Raw genomic sequence first — 26,341 nt, 5'->3', positions numbered from 1 at the left:
TTTTTTTCTGTTTTGCTAAGGGCTTGTGATTCAGATTTTTACTTGGAAAATATTTCTGAAATAATCACTTTCCATTTTCCTTGTAAGATGTTCAGCCTTTTCTGTTAAAGAAGAAAGGCTCACAGACTGGTGTAAGTTTAGTCACTGCACATAGCTTATAGTTGCTAAACCACTGTTGTTCTTTTGCTCAGATGAATGCAAACAAAGAGGGGTTTTTATTTCAATGTGTACCACTACAGCACAGCAAAAAGTTACTACAGTTGTTTGAAAAACAGAGTAGGAACTGAATTGTTTTGATTCTTGAAATACCTTTCTTAAAACTCAGACAGGAAAGTCTTGTATGTGCTATTGTGAGATATCAAGATAGAAAGCTTTTTTTAAAAGAAAAAAAAATCTATTTGTCCCATCAAGTCTCAAAAAAAAAAAAATCATTCAATTTCCTGTCTGCCTGGGACAGTGCAGAAACTCAGTTAAGTAAACTTGAAAGAAATACAATTTTGATTGTAAGCCTGGTGTTTACTTTTCTTTATTTGGTCAGGTCATACTGGAAAAACTTGAGAGTAAACTTCATCTATAGTGAATGGGTATTTGTACATGGCAATTTTAATAGGATTTATGATTACCAGTGTAGCTTTGGTAGCTTTGTGTTAGAGGAAGTTTAAACAGAAGCAAGAACACTAAAGATAGACAATCTGTACTTACTAAGCCTTCTGGATATTACTTCCACTAGAAGTGCATGAGTAATACTAAAGCACATTGCCACATACCTAAAACACAAGGCTGTTACAGAACAATAGGCATTATGTTCATGAGTAATGTGGTTGTGTTCACGTTTTCACTAAGAACGTAAATTAGAATCATGTCAACTAACACAATGTATTCAGATCAGCTCATATAATTTGTGTCTAGAAAGATGTACTTTATTTTTGGCAAGACTGGTGCACTGATGGAAGATACTGGCCAGCATATGGAACCAGTTTTTATAGATCTAAGCAACCTTTTGACAGGTGCAGTTTCTCTGTTGGGTCAGAGAGAATATTTACTTCAGTGTGTTTATTCAACTAATTCAAATTAAAACTGAAAAAAAAAAATCAAGTGGGAACTTAAGTCACAAGAATTTTCTTTAAAAAAAAAAAGGTAGAGAAAGTTAAGATCTGGTAATTCCAAAGCCTAAGGAATTACCATTACGTAGTTCAATTAGTCCTATTTCCAGGATTTCTCTGTTCATGTTTTGATTTATAAAAATATTAGCAAGCCTGTGACAGAGGGTCAACTTAAACTTATATTTTCAGTGATTATGAGGCTACAGCTTTAGCCTTTAGGTGATTTTTTTATTACCTGGTGTATTTGATAATCATATTTGTAATAAATTTTAGAGTTGATTTAGGAGCTTAGATCCATAAGAAGGTACTTTTAGTCATCTTTGCAGCCTCTCTCATGTGCATGGCCATAAATTTTCTACTCCATCTGGATGTCACCATTTAACACTTCTCTTCCTAAATGTCTTTTTCTCAAGGAAGGTGTGATTTTATTCTTCTGCCAGGAAGACCATCAAATGCTGTATCCACAGGCTGAAATTATTCAGAAAATAAGATGTATTCAGTTCTGTGTGAAGGTCACAAGTAATAAAACCTCCAGGGCCCTATCTTCCGGTGAACCTTTGCTGCCAAAAAGGCAACATACATTATCTTTTACACATGTCCCTTAGAAGCAGTTGATGCTCATTCCTTCTGAGCTGTTGCAGTCTCTGGCAGAGAGAAATAGGCTGTTGGGAGCGTTCTAGAGCTACAGGCCCTCTGTTCTCCCCATGACACACTGGGAAGTAGATTATGGTCTTTGTGCCTGTGAGAGATTTTACAATTCTGCATTCTGTGCATTTGAACCTCTAACTAGTCTCTCCACTGCTTTGCTAAAACCTGTTGGGTGCTGCTGTGATGCTTTTCAAGGTGGAGCAGGTACCTCACAGACTGGATGGTGCTCATGCACTGCTGTATTTCTCACGTAAATAGTGTGCTTGCTACTGTCATTTTTCACAAGCTGAAATAAGTCATTACAAGCCACAGAAAGAAAATGTCACATGGCTATTGCCTTACAGACTTATGCCACCTGCCAGCACTGGTCAGATGAGCAGCATTTTTTGTAGTGCTCTGTGATTGACACTACGTGCATACACACCCCTAGCTTAACAGTTAGCTACAGAAGGGTTCTGCAGAGATTACCGCTGTGCTAAACAGCTTTTCAGTCATAGTTTGTGGAGTTGATAGTTGGAAATAATAGAGGGTTCTCCTTGCAGTGGCTGTTTGATCTAACCTTGAGCACACACCTGACATTCACAACTCACTCCTGTTGGCTTTCTAGGTGGTGCACTTCCATTTTCATGCACTAATGACAGCATTCAGCACACTTCCAAACCTATCTTACATCAAGAGGGAGCATCCCCTCCTTGCCTGTTACCTGCATCAATTCTTGCTGATGCATTCAGAGCAAATTTGATCTCATGATTCAATTGCTAGATTGAGTTGTGTGTTTGCCTGCAGTCAGAAGCTTCCAAAGCAATTTGGGCGTGTCAATCTTTGTGTCTTTCCACGTATGTGTTAACAGGGAGCTCAGGCAGGTTCAGATTAGGAACAGCAATAGCAGTGTATCAGGGTCACACAAGAATGTGATAGCATCGCCCTTCAGCACAGAGGAGACGGTCCTTTAGCTTCCATCTTTAGAGTATCCATAATGTTCTGGCACTTGGGCTTACACTAACAGTCTCCTTGAGCTGTTTTTAAGTAATCCTCTCAGAACAGCCTGTCCTGTGGGTCTGCTCGCTGACCTGATGCTCAGTCCTGCAGCTACTGGCCTCCTGCCAGCAGCTGGGAGGCTGCCGCAATGCACAGCCCCGCTTTCCCGCACAGCCGCCACGCTTGGCCTTCCCCGGCTCCCCGGGGATGCCGTCCCCGGGCTGTTCTCCCCCAGCCAGGCGAAGAGCCCCTTTACAAGGAGAGCCAAGACACTGAACTCAGGGGAAGCACTAGTGAGGTCCTGCCCATTTCAGGTCCCTGGCACAACATGAAAACCCTTTAAAGAACACGTGATCTACCCTCTGCTGGCTAATTTTAGGTGGGATAATTACGACAATATACCTGGGCATGGTTTAACTCACCACTTCTGATTTAATGATATATTGTAGTACTTGAAAAGGCCTTTTCTTAAACAAATTCAAATATTAAAAGATCAGGCATGTCCTGGTCTTACATACTTTGATTTCTTAGCACCAAAGATCTACCACCTGTAATCTCTCTCTATTTATCTTATTTAGTTACCTATTTTTTGCAGAGTTGATTTAAAATTTAGACATGAAAAGGATGTAAGAGTGGAGATCAAAAATCTGTGTCTGTGCTAAATTCAGCAGAAATTTCAGCCCCTACAGGCTGAATCTGTAGCTGCTGAAATGTGCAGGCTACTTTCATTTTTTACGAAGTGTGTAGGGCAGTGGGTCAGTGTGCACCCTGCCTCACCCTGTACGGCCCCCCCCGCACTGCTTTGTAGATTCCTGGCCATATCTATTCTCACTGCCAGCACTCCCTCCTCCCTTTCTCCACTCCCAAGCTATACCTACAGTATTTACTTGATTCCTTCCCCCCCCACCTTTCTGGTTGTTTTTTTTTTTGTTTGCTGGGGTTTGGTTGGTTGGTTGGTTGAGGGGGGGGGGGGGGGGAAGGCAGAGCTTACACTGGTTTGGGGGTTGGTTTGTTTGCAGACAGACAAAACCAGGTTGAGAACCTTCCCAGTTAGCCTGTCTGATGGGAATGCTGCGGAACATTTTTCTGTATTTGACTGCAAATACAGAAACTTCAAAGTAAATGAGAAAACACTTACTAGTGTCATTAAATACACATTTAGGTGAGTATTTAAGAACCTTCACAGCCTTGTGAAAAGCAATATATTTGCAAAATGTTTCCTCACTGACTGCAGAACTCAGCAGTTTCATTTGCTGTATCTGTCCAAAAGCAGCCTCAGCAAGATCAGCAAGGTTGTTTGGAAGCTCAGGTTCACAGCAGAACTCAAAACTGAGTGCATTAATGGACCAAAAGGTTTGAAATATGACCTTGTCATTAAAAAACTGCAATATATTTGAGCAATTAATCCAGTGCTATAGGAGTTCCTAATAATGGCAAGTTCCTAAAGGATATTAAAAACAGAAAACTTGTTTGAATAATAGTAATGTAAAAACTTGAGTAAGCATGTAGTATTTGCCTTGCATTTGCTACAAAATCCAATGGGACCATGGACAAACCCACCTGAATAGTGCTAACATGCAGAAGCAGGTTCAGAGTTTGAAGAGGAAGGATTATCTGCAACATGAGATGTTCCTCCAGCTGTTTGTTACATTTTGCCATTTGGTGAAGAAGAATAATTTCATTTCTTCTCTAGTTTGTAAGGGATTTACAGATAGTCTTGCACCAAAGCAGTTTCTTTCCTCTTTAAGCAGTTACTCAGTATTTATGTTGTTTGTACAGGATTTTTCTGGGCTACACACCACACTGATAGAATTTTCAGATTATGTAAGTGGCCCAGTTTTACTTGAAAAAGTTAATCCTTTCCTATCTTCCCATATTTTCACCTGATTTCAGAGAATGCATTTCAGCATTTCTGAAAATTAGGCCAGTAATGACCAGCCTTACACTCATTATACTACTTACCACCCGACATGCAGCTGAGTGATGATACAGGAATTTGTTGGGTAGGAAACCATTACACTTCCTATGCAGTTATTCATCCCGTGGTCTGCATGCAGAATACAGAAATCAGGTAACGTGGCATGAACTGAAATAATACCCTTGGACTCGGCTCAGACAGTATTTCTCAGACAGTAATTCCTGTCCAAAGAGTTTGTCAAACGTTGTAGACACCAGTAAGATACACTTAGTCAGGAGGAAGGGAGAAGACAGCGAGACTCCTCTAGAAGATCCTTAGTTACTGGGACTCCCACACAGCCAGGTTCATCCTGAGTCAGAGGGACCACTGAGCCTTTTCTGCTCCTGCCTGTTGTTCACAGAGGGTAGCAGAAACATCCCAGGAGTATTTCAAATTAATCACACCATACAAGAGAGATAGATTCTCCCTAAACATGTGGGTTTTCATAGATAGCAAGCTGACTTCTGTGCTCAGCAGCAGCCTGTCTGCAGAGGCTGGGTGCCACATGCTGTGTGCCCATGTCAGAGGAGCAGTGACTAGATTCTTCCCTCACAGAAATATCAGATCCTCAGAATGTTACTGCAGTTAGGAGAAGCAGTAGATCACACAGTGGAAGATCAGTCACTGGACAGCAATTAGCTGAATAGTTTGATGTAGAGGCTGAGGAAACGCCAACATTCCTTCGATTCCAAAATATTTCTAGTAATGCCTCTGTTTAGAGTTGTGGCTTGGCAACACCATGTTGGATTTCTAGAAGATCAGTATTGCCCAGACAACTTTATTTTCAGCCCGTAAGTGCATCTAGTCAGCTGTCTTAAGGACTTCTGGCCTTTCCAAGAACAATCAAAGTTACAGAGTTTTGGTAAACTCACTGTGGAAACAACATCCCCAGGCAGGGCCAGAGCCCTGTGGAATGGGGTCAGAGAAATCTGATTACTCCAGAAAATACCAGAGCACAGAACATCAGTGTTTCTGTCTTGAACTGTCATTACAGATATGAACTGCGGCGCTCAGTGGTGAACTCTGTGCTTGCTCCTTGCTTGTCTTTGCAAGTCAGCAGAGCCAGGACATTTCTGCATTACTTGCTGTCATTAGCTGTAAGAGTCTTGTGGGAAACCAGAGTAGCACATAGATAGCTACAAGTAATTCTCAAGAGGCCGCTGCCATACGCACAAATGTTATGGAGAATGGGACTGGTTAATCCTTACTGGATGCTCCTTACACCTCAGTGCCTTCCTTCTCCAAACTGAATCCTTAACGCCCTGTGGTCTCAGAATGTGGTGCTCGCTATATTCATCCTAACAAAGGAAGCACTAACGGATGCATACACACACTGAATTTGTCAAGAAATAGTTAAATTCTAGCTTACTGAGAGTAACAGTATGCTGTGAAGCACTGGGATATCCAGAAAGAGCACTTTTGATAGAATAAATATGCTGTCTTTTGTAATTTTTTACGTTCTTTCCTTCATTTATATTTTTCAGCAAAAGGATCAATAGTATCCCAAAGACATTAAAATAAAGCTGAATCTACAGAACAGAGCTCAAGTTATCTGCTGGATAAGCAGTCTTTCCTCTTTCCTTAAAACAATAAGTTCCAAATTACTTTTCTCTGAACAACTTTCTCCTGTGTTCCAATTTCATCTATGTGAAGCTTTCTTCACTTCTCTTCTGGATCTTCTTTAAAACTTTAGATCTCACTCACCCAGCCTCAGAACAGTCATTCATTTTAATAGAACAGCCAGAGCCCGCAGTTCTACGGCATGAACCACAGCACAAACAGAAAAACAAAAGGTGAAGAACCGAAGAGGAAAGGTTACTTTTAGAGAACACACAATAGCTCAAAAGCTGGATTTCCTGCATTTCAGTGCAAGGCCCTCTTTAAAGGGCAGAATGACTTTCGCAGCTTTTTTGCATTTCATCTTTTCCTTTTCAGTCTACATTTAAATCCAGGCCAAACTCTCACTCTTTTCCACCCCTCAAATTACAATGAGTGTCAGGCAAACTTACTCAGTTGTGATTGCCAACTTGTTCTTTGCCTGCTTCAAGGGGAATCTGTTGAACCCTGGCAGAGATTGATGACTGAGGGACTGACCAGACTTGATTAGAAACTGCCAGCTGAGTGGCAAGTAAATGGTGCAGCTACTTACTCATACAAGCATCCCAGGCACTGGCAGACATGAGGGAGCCCAGCGTACGGCTGAGTGGCAGACACAGGCACTGATCCAGTCCACGTGTATGCTCAGTGTCTTGTGTTGAGAAGACAGGGAGAGGGTGTTGCCTTCCTCCCCTCCACTTTTTCATTTTTAGCTCTTTTACCAGGAAGGATTTCCTTTACCCAAGACTGACATTCTAATGAGCAATCTGTGCCAACTCCCCTAAACATCCCAGTTTCTTTTTAACCTTTAAACCAAACTGTCCTTTAATCTGTTTTCATTTCCATTTCTTGACATAGTTATGCTAAACCTTTCAGCAGAAGAAAATTGACTAACATTACACAGAAAGACAGTTTTCCCTAAGACTGTATATCCTTTTTATTGCAACGAGAGAAGTAAATATACTTTCAGAATAGTAGTAACAACGGCCCTAGAAGATTGTTACTGAAGGTGCTTAGTTTTGGACCTGGATATACCTCTATCTACCTATAGATACACCCCTTCCTACTCCTGCCATATTAATAATGCAAAAATAAGAGATAATATGACAGGCATCTGTAAGTACCTTTTAAGCAGCTGACCTATATTTTTGGGAAACATTAGAGTAGTATTTGACTGTATAGTTTTAGTGTATGTGTTAACTCACCACAGCGTGACAGAGAAAAATCTAATTACATGCTGTTATAAAAAACTGCTCTTTAAGATTAACATAATTTATAAAAGTGAATTAGTCTGGTTTAATCAATGTAATGAAAGAAGTGGTAGCGTTTTCTGCACTGGTATCCCAAATGTGTAGATGAAAATAAGCAAAAGCTTTGTAAGGTGATAGGTCACTAATTGTGATTGCTAAACACTTTTTTCCAGGTAATACTCTTAACTGAAGAAACTGTTTAATTAGGCAGAAATAAACAGCTATAATTTAAGAGGTAAATTGAAGAGGGTATTGCAGGATCTCTGTTAAAGGCACAGTAGAAAATCAACACTTTTTAAAATAAAATATCTTTCCAGCATCTTAACTCCTCATTTCCCCCTTCCAGTTTTCTGTTTTCTCAGTTAGCCAGTGCAGTTATTGAACTTCACCTATCCCTGAGAATCCTTCATGCAGAAGGAAGTCAACATTTGAACAGACCAGTATGAAATTAGCAGTATGCAATATGATGCTATTAGAGTTATTAATGTTATTTTTTTATAAGTTTCAAAATTTGTCGATGAAAAATTAATATTTTTTTGCCATCTTTTGAATAATGGTAGCGTTGTCTTGAATAATGGCCTTACTCTTGAGGATATATTTCAGCTATCAACTTTTTGCTTCCTAAAAAGAAAACAGAATACTTTCAGTTCTCAAATTTGAAACCATTGTGATACTGTCTAATATTACTGCAGTCTGGAGATTTCTGTGACCAATTAGTTACATGAATGCCATTCTATACTCTTTTCTTTGGTGTCCCAAATTTATCTCTCAAAGCCTTTATGACTTCACGTTTGGCTTTTATGTAGAAGCAGAGCAGGTCATGTGGTTATCCAGAGGCATTAGTATGGTAATTTTCTTCAAGTCGAGTAGGTGGAAATAATTAATGGACTGCTTTATTGATGTACATAGATAGCTGATTTTCTCTGTGGTTTCAATTCCCAGCTTCAATAAAGTAGCTTGAGATTTTATCTGAGGGATCAGTAATTACACAGGGCAAGAATAATTGCTGCACAAATACAATCTGATTGTGTTTTATGCTATTGCCAGGGCTGATGTTAAAGCTTAAATATATAAACAGGATCTACGGCATAAGTTGACTCCTTTTATTTAAACTCATGAGCCCTGGTGTAACTTAAATTCAGAACATCTGTGCTCTTGAAAGTTGAGCAGACTTCAAAGAGGAAGTTATAGTCTTAGTGCAGCACAACACAGAAATAACTTTACTGTCTTGACTAGACTCCATCTCCTATTATTGACAGTGACCAGTAGCAGATACCTTGGGAAAACTAAGCACTATAAAAATGGGATCACATTTGCTACTTTTTATCTCTCCGAGGCTGATGCAGATTTTAAGTGAGAATTTTGGCAATTCAAGTCACTGTGGTATTCATCCTAGAGTTCTGACTGACCCCAATGAATTTGATAATTTTATCAGTTTATACTGAGTCATTTTTCTGATGTTTGATTTTGAGACAGTTTCTCAGATTCTTCCCCCATAAAGAAGGTCCTGTGTGGGAACCTCCCTAGGCATATTGTAAGCAATAAGGAAAAGAACTGATGCTACCTTGCTGCTAGATGGTTTTTTATGTGCTCCTTTTACAACTTGATTGTCAGCTGGCCCTACAGACTCAGTCAGAATCCTGGCTTCTCATACTCTTGGAAAAAGTCATTAGTAACTTCTATGCCTTTAGAAAATTGTTCTTCAGTATCTTATTTTGGCTTTTCTTAGTTTTGTATTTAATTTGTCAGAGTTGATAATATTTTCCATTTTTCTTATTTAGACACCATTTTTTGAAGGAAAACTACTACTTCTAGCCACTTCCTTTATTCTTCTGTTGAAGCTTGCTGGCTTCTTGGCCCAATTTAAACAAAGGCTCAAAATAAACACATAACACCTTAAAACCTAGCCTATGATCTGGCAATTCCAGCCTTCATTTTACCATTCAAGTGTATGAAGTTCTTAATTGGGTCACACAAAAATCAACTCCATAAGGGTTTTCATGCATATGAAGATGCTGAATTCGGTGTAGTATGGTATCTATTATACAAAGTGTTGCTTCTATAGTTACTCCTAAACCAGAGTCCCTGCATTGCTCAGACCCAAATCAGAGGTTGTTTTTTCAGTGAAATGTTTACACAGGTAACACTATTTTAATGTCTGTCTTACTCCAAGTGCCCAGTGCAGGAAGCATGACCATCAGATCAGCAAGACACACAAGGTAGTCAGGAGGTTGGTGGCAGGAAAGTCTCCAATTGTATCTAGTTCTGAGAATGGCAGCTTCTTTAAACATGTTTTTCTCCCAGATATCTTACTCTCTATCTGATTTGCTGCTATACTATCTCATCTATTTATATGAGTAAACACAAGGAACATAGTAGAAAGCCTGTTGTGTTTTTCCCCAAACTCTGACGCCATACAGATAAATATGGGAATAATTCCTGGATATTAAAGCTTTGCAACGATAGAAATCATTTGCCTACCATGCACGAAACCTGCCTGCCCTTTGCTTTTGTTCCCAGAGTAGTAATAAATCACATGTGTGGCCAAGGTTAAGCACTTTTAACAAAAGTTAGCTTAACAAAAATAAACTGTGAGTTGAGAACCGAGGAAGGTAGCACAAATCTATGAACAGGAGGGTGGAGGAGGGAGAGGGGGAAATTTAGGATTCTTTGGAAACTTTGTACAACTACGAATGGATCCTGCCAGTGATTCATCATGGCACAAAACAGAGATCAGAGCCTTAAAACAGGAGAAAAGCAAGGAGAGAGACAGGATTTTATCCTAAATAAATTCTCATATGTTTTATGACTTAGAGATTATGATTTTGGTGTAGAAAATTTGCAGACCCACTCTCTACAATTGCAGGCACATTTCCAAGTAAATTCAAGTATCTTTAGGACTCCCTAGATTGTGAAATTGAGAGCTAATGGGGTAATGCTTCACCAGGCAGGACACGGCCTCTTAGTCTCAGTCATTTCAGAAGGAAGAACACAGCCAGGACCTGAATATCCCTGAGAGACAGAGCCCAGGGCAGCTTCGGTAGGATGAACCCCCAGGAGTTCTGTCCCCAGAGCCAGGTGTGCTGGGAGGCACAGTCTCATCTCACCCCACCCCAAGTGATGCATCTGTTTTCTTCTGAGCTAGACCAAACTACTTCAGACAGTGCATCACAAGGACTCTTCAGAAAGTGCCTCAGAGGAATTCTAGCTTCAAACTTTATGGCTTTGCTAAAAGCAAGATGCAGAAACAGAGCACAGGGTAGAACCCCAAGAAACATTTTTATAAATAAGCCCTCGACAGCCAGACAAGTGATTAGGAGACACTGATTAACTGTCCACAATCCTTTCGTGACCTAGACCTTTGAGTCCAGCATCATTTTTTCTAAGATCAAGCACTTAAGATGTCATACACAGCATGCATGTCTGATCCCATCCTGGGAAGACCACTGCTTCCTCTCACAACATGGATGCAGACTATTACATGTCCATCAGCAAACACTGTAGGCAGCACCATGGTGCTTATCTGCAAGTTTGCTGTACCTGCAGAAGGGCATCCTTATGGGACACTGTTCCCTCATTGCTTTTCTCTGGGGAGGGGAGGCTTGTATTTATTTAGGCAAATCCTTGGTACTCATCACTAGGAGAATAGCATTCAATCCTTGCTTTATTGTTCTAGCTGCTATTATTTCCCTGTTGTTATGCATAGGTTTGGTAAAAGCTATCAGAATCCCTCATTCTACTGTGTCATGCTGATACTAGAGCATATTCATATATCTCAATATAAATTGTTCCCAGTAAATTGAAAAAAGAGCAGCTGCAATAAGATACAGACTGAATACAGGTGTCAGAGACTTTTGCATAGGGATAAAATAGAAGTAATCCCCCTCACCATCTCTCCATAGAACACACACAGAGAAAGTCTGTTGTCCGTAGGGTACCAACATACAGAGACAATAAACTTTGAATTTATCCAATTTTCTTTCTGTGACAAGAAGGTGGAAGGCATGACATTGATCAGACAAAAGCTTATCACCTTATGTCTACGTAACACGTTTGCAACAAATCAGCTCTCAAACTGTATAAATTTAGGGGGATTTATAGACGAAGGCAGAGGCAACATGATCAGTATACAGAAACTTTCGGTATAACCACCAGTAGCTAGAGAACCTTGTTAAATGAGACTGTAAGCTAGTCTGTGGGCTGCATGCAAACTAGCTTGTGAGAGGAGCTCCTGTACAGCGCAGGAGCCACTCTGCTGGCTAAAATGCTTCGGTGGTCCACACACAAAGCTATTCCTGCTCATACATGACTAAATTTTTATGGAAATACATCATAATTGTGGGGAAGGAGATACTGTTTCATTAATGACTTAACCCTCTAGTAGAACCTTGTCTGTTAGCAAAGCTGGAGTAATAAAATAATGAATATTTTGATATGTTTTCCTAGATTCATACACTAATTTCTTTACACTAAACAGTTAATTCAGTACTTGTGTTTAATTTCAGCCTTCATTTCCTACATAAAGCCTCCTTGGATTTTTCCATTACAGGTCTGAATACTTTTCTACTACTTTGAGCATCTAAGCAACAGCACTAATTACTTTAATTAAATGTAATCAGATATTAATATTGCATAATATCCCCATCCACTAGTTAACTTAGGTGTGCAGTCATAGGTCAGTCATCCATAATTAACCTTTAGTTGAAGCATAAGCACAGTCATTCTGATCACTGGGGTAGCTTTTCCATTGCTGCTCTTTCTTTTTGTCTGACCATACATAACAGGGCTAGCAACAAGCACATACTGGAGAGATTCTTAAGCTTGAGCTTCCTGGGCATTTAGAAGGAAATCAAAGATTGCAACAGACTTACGTGTCTGGGTGACAAGTATAACCTTTGCAGTGCAACATCACAATATTGGAGCTCCACCTTCTTGACTTTCTGGTGGTGGGCTGGTGTGACAGAATGCAACGTTTCCCTGTCAGAACCAGAAATAACATTATAAAACATCTCTTCATAGGAGCTATTTTCTAGTGCAGATTTTCTAGGACAATCCCTGTTATATCATAAATTCTTTAAGTAATAAGTATTTGAAGATAATGGACTGCCCTGTTTGGCTTGCCATTTTATTGCCCTTACCATGTCTGCCGCATTTATTTTTAAAGAGCTTGCTAAAGAATTATTTTTACCAATACCAAGAGTATTTCTGCCCAGAAGATTTTTTTAGTAATAGTAGAAACCATTCAAGCAACAGATTTCCCATTTCATAGTTTCCCTCTTGAACCTACAGCTCTACACTTTCATCATTAATTTATTTTTTTAAAATAACAACAGGGGGATTTATCAAGGGAAAACAGACTACCTCAATTAACCTAAACTTTTTTTTTAGAGCTATGCATAAAGAGGGATTTTCTCTCTGACAAAAAATTGAAGTGAGATCCTATGGTATAAGCACAAATAATTAAGTGTGCTCTGTTTTATTTTTAATTGCACTATATTTATTCAATTTCAAAGCATTAGCACTATCACTCAGCATACTCTGGGAACTTCTATAGCCATGTAAGTCTCCAGTGAAAATGGGAATTGACTAGTAGGGTAAACAGAAGCCAAATAAAGTTTTAAGACTCTACCACCTGTTCTTTTTTCTCATCACCCAAATCTTTCCTTATTTTAAAGGCCTTCCATCTGACCTTCTAGGGAGTTGTTGCACAGGGTTTATTATGCCGATAAGAGATTACTGACATAGTTTGATGTGGAGGTCTGCAATTCCAGCCATTTTGTGTGCTATTCCCTAATCTTTGCTTTCCCAGAGCATTACACAGTCATTCCTCCTTAGATATTTCATTCATACATACTAAGGGTAGTTACCCCTTTTGGGCTTTGCACATGAGCTGGTTTGATCGTCTATGTCAGGTGTTAAGAAAAGATATTTCACCACTGAATTTAAGGTATTGGTAACACATGGACGTCAAAACCATTCAGCTCGGGAATACAGTGAAACTTGAAGCATTGCAAGCCCTAACGTGGCAGTTATGGCTCTACCACTTGGATGCCTTCAGGGCTGGTTGAGCTCACCAGCACGTGTAGCACCTGTAGATGCACAGACAGACTAGCACAAATTAAAAAAAGCTTCACCTGAAAACTGAATTTTCAGGTATTTTATAATCAAAGGAACACCTGTGGACAAGCTCATGCACTACTGGAATAGACAGATAACTGCAAAACACTTTCCATTGCTTCTGTGTAGACACCTGTGCTGCAGTTTCACTGCACAAGCAAAAGCCCAAAAGGAACCCTAAAGCTTATCTCCTTTTGTAGAAAACTTAAATGAAGCTATATAATAAGTTTTACGTAAGTACACTCAAACGTTGAGAGCAAAAATAACTGCATTGCTCTATAAGGCATGATAGGAAAACACTCCCCAAGGTCAGCTGTTTTCCTAAGGCTACGTGCTACTCAGAAGGTATTTTCCACCTGTCTCCCCTCCAAGGAATATCTTCCTAAAGGGTTAAGCCTACTACAGATAGGAACCAAAAGTCTAGAGCAGCCAAGAACCACAAACAGAAACAAGCATTCACACTACAAAATCCTGCATAGACTAAGCTGCAGCCACCAAAAAGCTTTTTATAAGCAGCAGATGGGATGTTTTCAGCTCCACCCTCTGGGCAAAACACCTGTGCTCCTGCCCCCACATGGGCTCCTCCCCCTGATCTGGGTTTGGAGACTGTCACACACAGTCTGTAAATCAGAAGAATGCTCTGAGGTGCAAAGGTTATGAAAACTGTTAATAACATGTAAATAGAAAAAAAAATAAAGCCCCAAAAGGCATCAACATTCAATAATACTAACAGTAAATGAGCTATTTATAGCTGAATCTGGGATTATTTCTAGGTACCTTAAAAAAAGAAAAAACCCACCCAACCTTGTTTCCTGAATCAAAACTATACGACACAATATATATTTGATCTTTGTGTACAAAATTTTAAATTTCAAGTGCTAGATCAATTTGCCTTTTTCAGTTTCAGGATGTGTGTGCAGACAATAAGACAAGTCTCATTATCTGGCTATCTGCCTTGCGTGTATTTCTCTAGTCTTTCCAGACTTTTCTTAAACTTGCACTGTTTTATATTTTGCAGTTCCCTCCTTTTGGGGTTTGGTGAACTCAGCTTGGAATCTTTGCTCTGTTGGGAAAAGACAGTCACCTGTCAATATTGAAACCAGCCATATGATTTTTGATCCCTTCTTAACTCCACTTCGCATAAACACAGGGGGAAGAAAGGTATGTATTCTACCATGTTCTGATATAAAAACAAGAAGTTAGTACACTTACAAACATTTGCTATGTTTTGTATTTCTAAAGCATTTACATTTTTGCCTCAGTCAGCTCTGAGGCAGAATAACCACAACATAATACTTTGCAAATCACAGTTCCATCACTGCTGGAAAGATAGCAACCATACATTTTTAGGTGTCTTCTAGCATATATTTATATTTCCATGTTAATTGTTACTTGAAATTCTGCTGTCTGGAAGAATAGCATCTCACTTAGAAACTCCATGTTCATAATTAAATTTGGTGTTCATCTGAATGGCATTTTAAAGGTGCTGTTCTAAAAGTGTTGTTTAAGATGGCCAGGACCTTCTTTTATTCATTTAAATCAGGATAACATTGCAATGCCATCGTGTTAAGAGGTAGGAAGGGATGAATGACGTTCTTTATGTTATGAAATAAAAAGAACTATGAGATGCATATCTCAGCATGGGACAAGCAGACCGATGTTCAAAAAATGATCTAGTTTCTGTGTTATCTAGAGCATCTTGGCACTCATTATAAGAATTTTTATTGGACATCTCACAGCAGAATGGCAACATTTATTTTAATAGATCATAAGTAAATCTCCAAGGATATTGGATCAGATGGAAACGACAGGTTAGCAAAGACTATGTTACTTATCTAAAATCATCATGGTAAGTTCTTGTTGAGAAGCGACTGCCACAGCTGAATAGTTTAATAACCAATATGTCTGACCAATACTATTTTTTAAATGATACATATAGAAACCTTATGTTGTTACCCAGATTTGGAAAGCATGTGCATTTGTGCCTGCTGACCCAGTGCTCAGAAGCAGAATTGAAACTGTTACACAGCAGTGTATGAGGTGAGAAAAATGCAGAAGGTTAACAAATCTGAGCAGTGAAAGCAGGTTTGGATCCCAAGCATGTTTCACTTTAATAGTCTCATGCTCATATCAATAGCATAGTTGAGGACATTTTACATACATGGTTCTTAAAAGTATTTTCTGCATTGCCAAGGTCAGGTGCTAAGTTAGTCTTTCCATTTATGTTTACTAAAAATTAAAAATTTATACTTACTAAAAATTAAGAGCACAGTCAAATTTTAGTGTGCAGCACCGAAAAAAATTTCTGAGATCTACTCAGTTCCTAAATTACCATTCAAAGCAAGATAATCATTTGAAAGCATTTCAAAAAACAAATTAATCCTAATGATTATATTTAATGATTTTTCTTTCACTAAAGAATGTATTCACAGTATGGAAATTTAAGGACAGTCCTCAAATAACTAAGTTATCAATTCTGTTTGTCCAACTGAAGGGTTGATACTTTTCAATTCTAAAATTATTTTATAAATAAAACATCTTGAACCTCTTAGAAACAGTCATTAGTCCATAATGTTTATTGTTGCTTCCCTTATGTGAGGATGCTTAAAAAGGTATTTTAAAGATTTTGTTGATTATTCCATGCAGGCAGTTCTCTTTTATTCAGTCTGTAACACAGAACAATGCAGATGACAAGGCATTGTGACTTAGAATATCAGAACAAGCAGAGGCTCTAACAAAAGGCTATTCCAAAATGATTTATCTTCTCCCGTTGTCTTGACAAATGAGATTTCTGCTGGAAACAGCATGAGAAGTTAGGAATTTGCTCTGTACGTCCCGCTGAGGTTCTGGTGGTACATGTGCACGTACATCAGGATCGATGTGAGCTTCATCTCAGAAAAGATAAATTGGTGTTATTGTTACTTACTGAAGGACAGTGATCCTTCCCACTATGGCCCAAATTTCAGGGTAATATGTATATTTTGCTTTTTAAGTAGAAAATCATTGAGGTTTTTCCTTTTGATACAAAAAAATAATTTTATTGACTGCTATTTTTGTAAACGCTGACATATTTCAATTATTTATAAATTACAGTATGACATAATATAAAATTCACTAACAGAATGATATGGAAGTTGTCAGTGAATCAAAGCTAAGAGTTCCAGAATATGTAATGTCTTTAGCAATTCTAAGAATTCGGCTGTTTTTCTGTACAAGCACATGGCAAAACAAATGTCTGATTATTAATAAAAAATTGCAGGCACCAGTAACCTGGGAGATGCTGTATCAGTACTGAGGTGTTCTTACCACACTCACAAATAATTATCCTGCTGCTGACAAACCGTGGTGGTCTTCTGTCACGTCGCAAGAACAGGATTGGTTCTAGTTGGGGGTAGTCTGTTCTAGAGAGGTTTCTAAAATGGTTGAATCAAAATTCTCATCTGAGGAAAAGACTGCAATTTCAATGTCTTAAAAAACATTCTTTGCTCATAGTTAAGGCTTCAGTGAGGATTTGATTTGGCGGGCAGTATATTTGTGTTCACTTTTTGGTAATGTTTTTTATATGTTAAAAATGGAGGTGTGTTTCATATGGGCTGAAGCACTTCAGTTTTCAGGGCAATGAACCAATTGATATAGCAGCCAGGGATTTTCTTAGACAAGACATAACTGTGATTATGCTGTACATGAAAGGATTTTATGGAACTGATCCTAAGAAAAATGATGAATAAATAAAAAAGGGATTTGATATGCTTTCAAATCAAAGTTATAATAAGCTAGCTTACATGCATAGTGAACAAGAGAGACAGCTAGTTGCACACAGAGTCAGAATTATACACCTCTTCTGAAAAGGGAGCTGGGAGGAGAGTCAAGCCTTAAGAGAGAGCTAGAGGGAAGGAAACATTCAGTACACTTAAGTCTTGAAACAGTAACTTTGAATTTTTAACAAAATATTTTGCTATCGGAGTTGAAATCAGTTTTATTTGGGTTTGAGAAATCAAATATTTATTTGATTTTGAAAACAACATTTTTACTTTGTGTGCTTCACTTTTGAAATTAACTTAAGAAGGAACAGAAGTGGTTCACCTATAGGAACAGAATCCAAGACCAGCCTAGAGGAATTCAGGTAACACATACCTGGGTGATATGACCACGAACTTAATGCTTCCTCTTAACTCTTTCATTCCTTGCCACTCATTTCTCTTAGGCCTTTAGTTTTTCAGGGTGGGGAGCATTGCTTAATTTTTGTAAACCAGTTACCTGTTTAGTTCTCAATTTCTACCTCAGCAGACTGAAACTGTTGCAAACCATTCCATTACAGAATTTATGACTAAAGATTCTACCTTAAGTACATACCTTTCTAGCCGATTCCACTAGACAGTTTATTTTATTTCAGTATTAGTGATGGAAGGCATTTTAGTAAACCAGATTGAGACTTTCCTACAATATTTTTAGACCGCTTGGGAATAAAGTAATAATTTTTTTGTTCCTAAAGCAAAGGGATGGTCTGAAAGGAGACTATGAAGGACAACATCACTGCCTTCCTACCCCGCAGCCTACAAGGGGAAAAAAGTACAGTCTGTGGCCGGTTACACAGCAGGTGACTTAATAGTTACTTCTGATCTGAGGCTGAGAAGAAAATTCCTCCCATTCCATTCAGGAGCAAAAGGGATGGCAATGCAGTTTGCCAAATAGTTATAGCTCTTTGATCCAATTTTTCACAATAAAGTTCCAATGAGCAATAATGTATTGCTTTATGTGCTGTCCAACGATTGCAGTGAGGTATCAAGTCATGCAATTTACAATTCAAGCATCATCAGATGTTACTCTGAATTGTGCTGTGTTACTTTGTGTGTTTGTGCTTCTCTGTTTCCTGAGAAAGTGGCTTTTCAGGTCCTGAAGGCTGAATATCATTGATACAGATAATTGGATTTCAAGATCCAGAATCTCAGCACAAGATATTTAATGAGTTTACATGCAGATAAATTTCCCAGAAGAAATGCTGCTTTTGAGGAAACTCCCCAAGTTTCAGTTCTCTCTCAGGCCCAGCTTTGTCTCTTGATTATCCATTCTAGTGAATTTTACATGCAGCCCATTTCAGATAAACAGTCCTTTATCATAAACAATGCAAACCCTTATTAATACGCAAATCACACTCCTCCACTCTGTCACAAAGGAAAACACCATTTTACTTTCTCTGATTTTTTGACTTGAATTCACATAAGCACCAAGGCAGTCAGCAACAGGACAACAGACTAGCTTAACCGACGAGCCAGTGTAGTCTAGTGCCATTTAGGCAGCAAGCACTGTGGGTTTCAGTTTCCTAAACAGGAATTTCCAGACTGTCATGGATAATAATAGTGGATGAACAAATCACCTCACTTCCCAGTGAGCTAGTCCTCTGCTGGGATTTCTTCCTCCCTTCACCAGTGCTGGCGTCTCTCTTCTCCACGAGCTCTGCCTTTCGTCGCCCAAAGTCTGCCCCCTGACTTACCTTGAGCCCATCTGCCTTCAATCTCCTGATTCCCTGTGGACTTAATTTCAAAATTTCCAAGATTCTTTAAGACTGAGCTACAGTTCTTGGCCGTACTTATTTTTTTTCTCCTAAAAACGTGTTAAGTAACAGCATTTGCTTTAGACACTAAGTGCATCCCTACCAATTAATTAAACCTTGCATGTAAGTGATGTCTTACTAATCATTTTAGGTCACGCTCAAGGACTTCAATTGTGGTTTAAAGCAGGTAAAGTTCTGTTTCAAGATCAATTTATTTTTAAGACAAGGAAGGCCATTGTACCTGATGTTGACCTCTGGGGAAATAAACAAATCAATGTCTGCTGGCCAAGGACTGTTACGTACATTCTCTAGCTCAGTGTGCAGAAATGAAAGTTACTCAGTAAGATCCGTAAGTCTGCCTTCTCGTATGGGACATTAATGAACGCAATCACGTGTTATTTAAATTAATATATTTAGAAATAATTTGTTCATTCTATGTATCACAAGGTAATGGTGATATTTAGCATTTTCTAAACTAAAATAGGATAGGAGAAAAGAGATTTATGAATTGAAATCAGTTAAATGGTTTCTCTGCCAGCTAGTTCTGATTCCATGCCGTTCAATCAATTCAGAGTATTACTAGCATTTTTCTCAAGAGTGCAATATATGACAACTGCCAAGCTTTGCTTTGGTGATTACTAAAAGGACAGATACTGGTGTGAACCATATTTCAGCACTGCAGGAATATAAAAAATGAATTGTTAGAAATGGTCCAGGAGGAATGGATAGCAATAAGACATCAATGTCATCTGTAAACTGATTTGTGATGAATTTTTAGAGGGCTTAATAATAGGATGTTTTGATTTAGAGTGGCTTTAGAAAGTCAAAAGTCTGATGCAAACATCAAAAACTTTAATGAATAAAAACCAAAATACAGTATTGCTGCTTAAATAATTGTTTAGCATTTCTAATACTTCTACAGTATTGCATGTTCTTAGATGTGTTGGTAAATGAACATAAAATGAGACAAGCAGGTTAAAGTAACTTGTTTATTCAACCTCATCAATTACTTTAGAACAGGAAAAAATGCTAAGTATTATTTCAGAGGTACTTGCAAACTTTGCTGTGAGTAGACCATATATAGGGAAACACGTATATATTCAGGGTGTTGACCTGTCTCTATACTGGGACTTCTGTTTCCTTACCACTTCAGTGGTCCTTTCTGGAGGTTGAATCCGTTTGGAATATGTGGGGACTCAGATGTGCATCTTGGTGTGTTCTAAATTTCTGGTTGTCTGGGATAGTGGAGCACCACTGAAATCGTAAAGGAGTCCTGAACGGGCACAAGAACACATTTGTACAGCTTCTTTATAGTATCAAGGGGGTTTTGTTCTAGTATAACTACTCTGCTTGACATTTAATCTTGTCTAGTGTCATAAAACAAGCTCACTTGTCTGCCATGGAAACTTCCTAGGAGACCCTAGATCTGGCAAGAAATGATTCAGCAGGTTTACTCCACAAGCTATACTGTACTCTGTTTAGAGCTCAGGATACGTTCTCATTTTGGCAGGTAACTTCTGAAAGGTGCTGTTCAAATTATATGTTAATGTTGAGTGGTAATTAAAAGTAACCCATGGTATCCTTGCAAAGGTGGGTGTGCTAACCCTGGAAATGCATTCAGTGGGATGTTATTTGAAACATCAAGGGAATCTGCTCTTAGGAACATTGGGCAGTAGCTCCATTAGAAGGTTAAAGAGTCTGTGATATTACTGAAGCTGGGCTAACCAATACTAGCCAAAGCTCTTGTCCATTGCTTTTTTTCCCCCCTCTTCAGTTATTTATTGCAATAAGTTGCTTTCCTGTTTTCAGTTCTTAATGATGTAGCTTCAAAAGAAGATTGGAGCAGCAGTTGGCCTCCAACTACAAAATAGCTTGATATATTCAAAGGAATTTTCAGAAGTACTAGCTTTGTTCTTAATGCCCTTTTTCGATCTTTTAAATATACAACATGCATTGTTTTGATAGTATCTTACTTGGATTTATTTCATTCTGCACTTAGGTCTATTTATAAACCTAGATATTTATTTCAAGCCTGGCAGAAGTAAAAGTAACATATATCTTGTCTTTGTACTTGATTTTTTACTTGGGGCTATAACCACTGATATAGAAAGGCTGATGATTTTTTTTCTCTCACACCAATCCTGCTGTCATAGTAAAGGTGTACAAATCTCCTAACACCATATGCTTTACATGGAATATAATTTGGTATTTTAGCATTGTTAAAACATTTCCTGGTCTCAGAGGGTGAGTCATTCTTTGCGTTACAAACATAAAAATGTATGACATATTGAAACTTAGTAAAATAGGATAATATTTTCTTGAAAGTGGGTATTTTGGGCACGGTATCTAAGAAATGTTTTTTACAGGGAGCCTGCTGTAATGGATGAGGATGTTCCATGTCTTTTTGTACAAAGAAGCTAAATCATATTAGCAAAGTGAAGATACCTGGGAAGATGCTAACGTATATAAGGTTATTGTTCAGCTGCCACCAGTTCATCTGAGGCAAAACACTTGCCATGCCAGCCAGAACTAATGAGAATCCACATACCTCTTCTGGTAAATCCAGGCCTCTACGTTTTACAGTTTTGTGCTCTTAATTCAACAGCAAAAGGCTGCAATTGGTGAAGCAGTTTTTATCACTGGTTTTCTATATTGGAGACTTCTTTTCTTTTTCTTCTCTGAAAGGAAATGCTGGGTACCTGTTATGTTCAGTTATCAGTCCTTTAGTAAGGTGACATATTCAGAACTTTAAATAGCTACATAGCTACAGTAGCCAACATTACTGTGTTTAAAAACAGCATTGCAACAGTTTCATAAACGTTTAAGAATAATTTACACAGCAATCCAAGACAGGTTTTCTTTTTTTTCTCTTTGTAATCAGTATAAGCCCAGCTTGAAATTATTTTGAACGGATAAATAAATAGTTATTTATAAACAGTTCAAAATAGTTCTTCTTCAGCTCTTTTTCTTTCAATATTAGCTTATTCTCCTATGTGAGTTCAAACATTTGAGCTTTGCAGCTTCCTAGCTGGCAGGTGAGTTCATTGCCTAATGAATAGTGCTTCCAACAGCACCTTGGCTGGTTTTGGTTCTTCACCAATTGAAGTTGGTGGCACGACTGACTCTTAGCTGATCAGCCTTTATATCCTGCATCCATCAAGCATACATTTATATCCAGGATATTTTTCCTGAAGATGATTTACAAATTGCTCTGGAATTCTGTGACAGAATGTAGATTAGGAAACCAGTTTGTACATGGAGAGAAGAGACTTCATAATGTATGTTAGGTGTCTGCTGCCCGTCCAGGCAGGAGATACATTTTGGCTGAAGATCCGTTTGTGGGAGTAAGGTACTACATCAGCTTTCTGAAGAGGTACGCAGACAGCAGAGGCATAGTGATTGCTTGTGGCCTGCTGGTGGCGGCTGTGAAGTGTGAGCTGTAAGAGACCCAGTTCCTGACAAACTGGCATCAGACGCAGCCACTGAGGAACCTGGGGAAAAGGTTCCCTTCCCTTTTTTACATAACTCTGACTTTCATCCAAAATTATTAAAGCTATCGACTGGGGACTGGTTTGTCATTGGGCTGCAGCAACCCCAAAAAAGTGAAAACAATCAGGAAATAATCCAAGATCCATTTTGACTTATCATCAGTGCATTCATGTAAAAATTAAGAACGTTAAGGTTAAGTAAACCCGTTTTGTTAAGCACAGAATAATTGCAAGTGTGGTCCTTGTGAAACATTTTTTTGGTTTTGTGTTTCCAGCATGACAGATAACAGTTCTCTTAGTCACATGTCCCTCTATTGTTTTACACTGATTATAATCAAGAAATCACCATATATTTAGCAGGGATTTCTGCCTGTCTTGCAGCTGGAGCAGGTACTTTATAATAGACACACATCAATTCTGCTCTAAGCTAGAAAAGATGGGGATAAATAACACTGCTGCCAGGGTGAAATACAAATTGCTGTGGCAGTCAAATGTGCCATTCAGAATTCTGAGTGGCAGTTTGGTGTTAGAGAGAAGTGCAAGTTCACTGTTTTTTCTCCTGGTACTGTTAATCGCTGATTGTTGAAGATGGAAGCAGGCACGGTTTGCTTATAGATAGGAGAATTAAACTATGTATTTTAGGATTAGAAGCTAGAAAGGAGCTTAAGGGAAAAAAAACTGAAGCAGTGGTCAATGAACTGTATCTAATAATCAAAAACCAATTTGTGCATCAGCAGTTCCTATCAAACTGGGATGTGGATGGTAAAGCAGTGGGGCTGTTTAAACTGTGTGCCACTCAGGCTGAGGAAAACCATCAGTAGCTGATACTGGAGCAGAGGAGGCAAGTGTACATAAATTGGGGGTAAGAAACTGTTCATGATGTAAGGGACAGCCTCTGTTATGGGTGTTGCAGGCCTTGCAAGAAAATTGGGAAGAGAATAATCCTTTTGCATTTACGTTTTTTTTCATTTGGGTATGTTGTTTCTGTACAGAAAGTGACAGAAAATCATAGCTGGTAGTAGTATTGCTTAGATGTGTGGTAGCCCTCTGTGTCACTTGGGTGTTTGATCTGTAACTGTTGTTTGTTTTATGTAACTTTCAGCTGAAAGCAATTATAACTGAACAATTTTACCTCCAGCTTCTTTATCAAGTTATTGCTTGTGTCTCTGAAAAAGAAACAGTCCCAAACTATCAATGTAGATCTGACAATGGAATTTTTAGGTTTTAGACTGAAAAAAGGAAGTTGAACTTGATTACCAGAAATCATAGGGGAGTCTGTTTTAACTGGCAAATGTGAAGGAGATTATTAAAATAAAGAAACCTTTCCTTTTGCATAGAAGAATAGAATAGAAATGTAGAATTTTAATGCAACAGTAGAAAATGCCAAAAACGTAACAGTCCCATTTTCATGAGTCTTCTCTAGAGTGCAGCTCATCTTGCCTGTCTCAATTTAGAACATTTGTCTTATAGGAAAAAGAAGTGTATTTGTATGTATGCCTTTGTGTGTATGAGGCTCTTAGTTTACCTTCTTCTTCTAAAGCTGTATCCTATCATTCATCACTTCAGCAGTCAAAGGCAAATGAATATACAGATAAGGTTTCTCCTGCAGTCTATTTTTCGGAATCCAAAAACTCACTGTAAGACATTTGATTAAAGCATCATTCTGAAGAAGCAGCATCATTTGTAAGGAAAGTCAATAAACTGTTGATTTTTTGAATTTATGTTTTGTCTCCATTGCATCAGCTCCAGCTCCCAGTAACGGTATCAGTAAAGTTATCTTGAACTTAAATCTGTGTATCTTGCATCACAGCTTAAAACCATCTGAAGGAAGTTCAGATGGGTGCTGATATACCCTGAGGAGATTGTTTCACAAAGGCAGTTGGAGCATCTGAAGTGACTATTAAAAGATAATTTTTTCAAGAAAGATGACTTTTTATTTCCGTGTTACGAATTCACAAGGTCTGACTATCTCAAAGCTGCCTTCGGGATCAAGGTGAAAACATACATCATATAAGTAGTGCTAATCACTAACCTGTGACATACTGCTCAGAAAAAAAAAAAGAAAAAGTAGTGCATGCTGCACTCTTATTTATTTTAACAGCTCAGTACCACCTGTCTCAGGGAAGCTATTCAGCGTAGGAGGATGTTGCATACAATACACTAACTTCTACGGCATGTTGCAACATAAATACATTTGAGGTATATCTTGGAGATGAGGAGGAAGGGGAAGAAGAAGAGCAGGCAAGGGTTAATAAGGACAAATTGTGGTTTCTGACTTTCTTCGGATGTGTAGTAAAATCGAATGGATATATCCTTTACTCCCATATCCTTTCTTCTGTGGCCCAGCCAGCTGCTGGAGGCAGCATATCAGCATCGTAATTTGCTACTGATAGTATTAAATCCCTATACTCGCATTCTGCAGTCTCCATTCCCTGCCACACAAACAGCGCAAAGAAATATATCACAGATATGACTTTAAATCACAGCATCTTCCAGGGCTATGCCAAGAGCAGAATAGCTGTGCTGAGGTGTCAGTGAAAAGCTCCTTTGAAGATACTTTGCCTTAACTAAGTATTTAGCCTTAACTAATTATTTAATCTAGTCCTATTTCATCTAGGACCATTTAAGACTTCTACCCAAAATAGCATTCAAATATACTGTGCAAAGAAGCCTTTGGAAAAAAAAAGGATTAAAATGTGAATAATTTTTAATCACACAAATATATTTCTGATATCATCACAACCCTTCTAAACAAATGTATTTCTGTGTTTAGTTTTGTAAAGCATATTGTTTATATGATGGACATTAATAGATACTTTTGAGTGACTTAAGCTTCTGATGCAAATACACATTTGTGATATTTTCTTTCAGCGTGTTACTAAAAAACGACAGACTGCCATGGTTTCAATAGCGTGAAGATGGATTGGGATGTAACTCCCTGTTTGACAGATACGGGGCTATTTATTAGGTATTGCTCAATTAGAATCACAGAAACACTGTTAAACCTGTCTTCTGGTTTGATGTTGCCCAGGGACAGATTTGAACACTGGAGAGAGAAACTCTGCACACAGAACCTCACTCCCAAGGTGGATTTGGCATGGACAGAAGGCTGTATTGGAGAGATCCTGGGATTCATTAGCCATGCAACAGTAAATCCATGCCTCTAAATCGCAACTTTAGACTTAAAACTTTGGCACCTTATCTTGTCTATTTGAAATCTTCTCAATGCAAGTAAGCCACTGTCTGCCCGTGACCAGATGGATGTTGTATCCAGGCTTTTTACAGTGCTTACACCACGCTCCTTTTATATATGTATATTTACAGAAAGACATTGTTTGGAAGCACAGGGATGTATGCCAGCATCTAGGATAAAATTTCAGATGGAACGTTCCTCTATTATGGTGCAGTTTTTTGCCATCTACTTACACATTTGCCATCACCCAAATGTCCCCAGACCTTCAGGTAGCTACATATTGGTTGTAAATTATTTTGTATCTTGTTTGACCTTTTGGGAGGCCTCTTTGTGACAAATCTCCTGTTAACACAAAATGTTCCACATACGGAAGAAATAATGCAGCCTGGTTTCATACAGAATCTCATTTTAGCTTCTTTATAGCCTCTGTCCCCCATTATCACTTCTCCACTACTCCACA

At 38.5% G+C, this 26,341-nt stretch overlaps 1 protein-coding gene across 1 annotated transcript in view; it reads left to right on the top strand.

Annotated features, from left to right (window-relative positions):
* CA10 (carbonic anhydrase 10) overlaps window positions 1–26,341 on the top strand; it is a 208,511-nt gene that overhangs the window by 67,337 nt on the left and 114,833 nt on the right. The window contains exon 4 of the mRNA XM_074922213.1: window positions 14,668–14,810. Within this exon, the coding sequence (XP_074778314.1) occupies window positions 14,668–14,810 (143 nt within the window). The remainder of the gene's footprint in view (window positions 1–14,667; window positions 14,811–26,341) is intronic.

Source organism: Athene noctua, chromosome 18 (genome assembly GCF_965140245.1).
Source record: "Athene noctua chromosome 18, bAthNoc1.hap1.1, whole genome shotgun sequence".
NCBI classification, from domain to species: domain Eukaryota; kingdom Metazoa; phylum Chordata; class Aves; order Strigiformes; family Strigidae; genus Athene; species Athene noctua.
The sequence above is the reverse complement of the archived record's forward strand: the minus strand, read 5'-3'. Positions and strand labels throughout refer to the sequence as shown.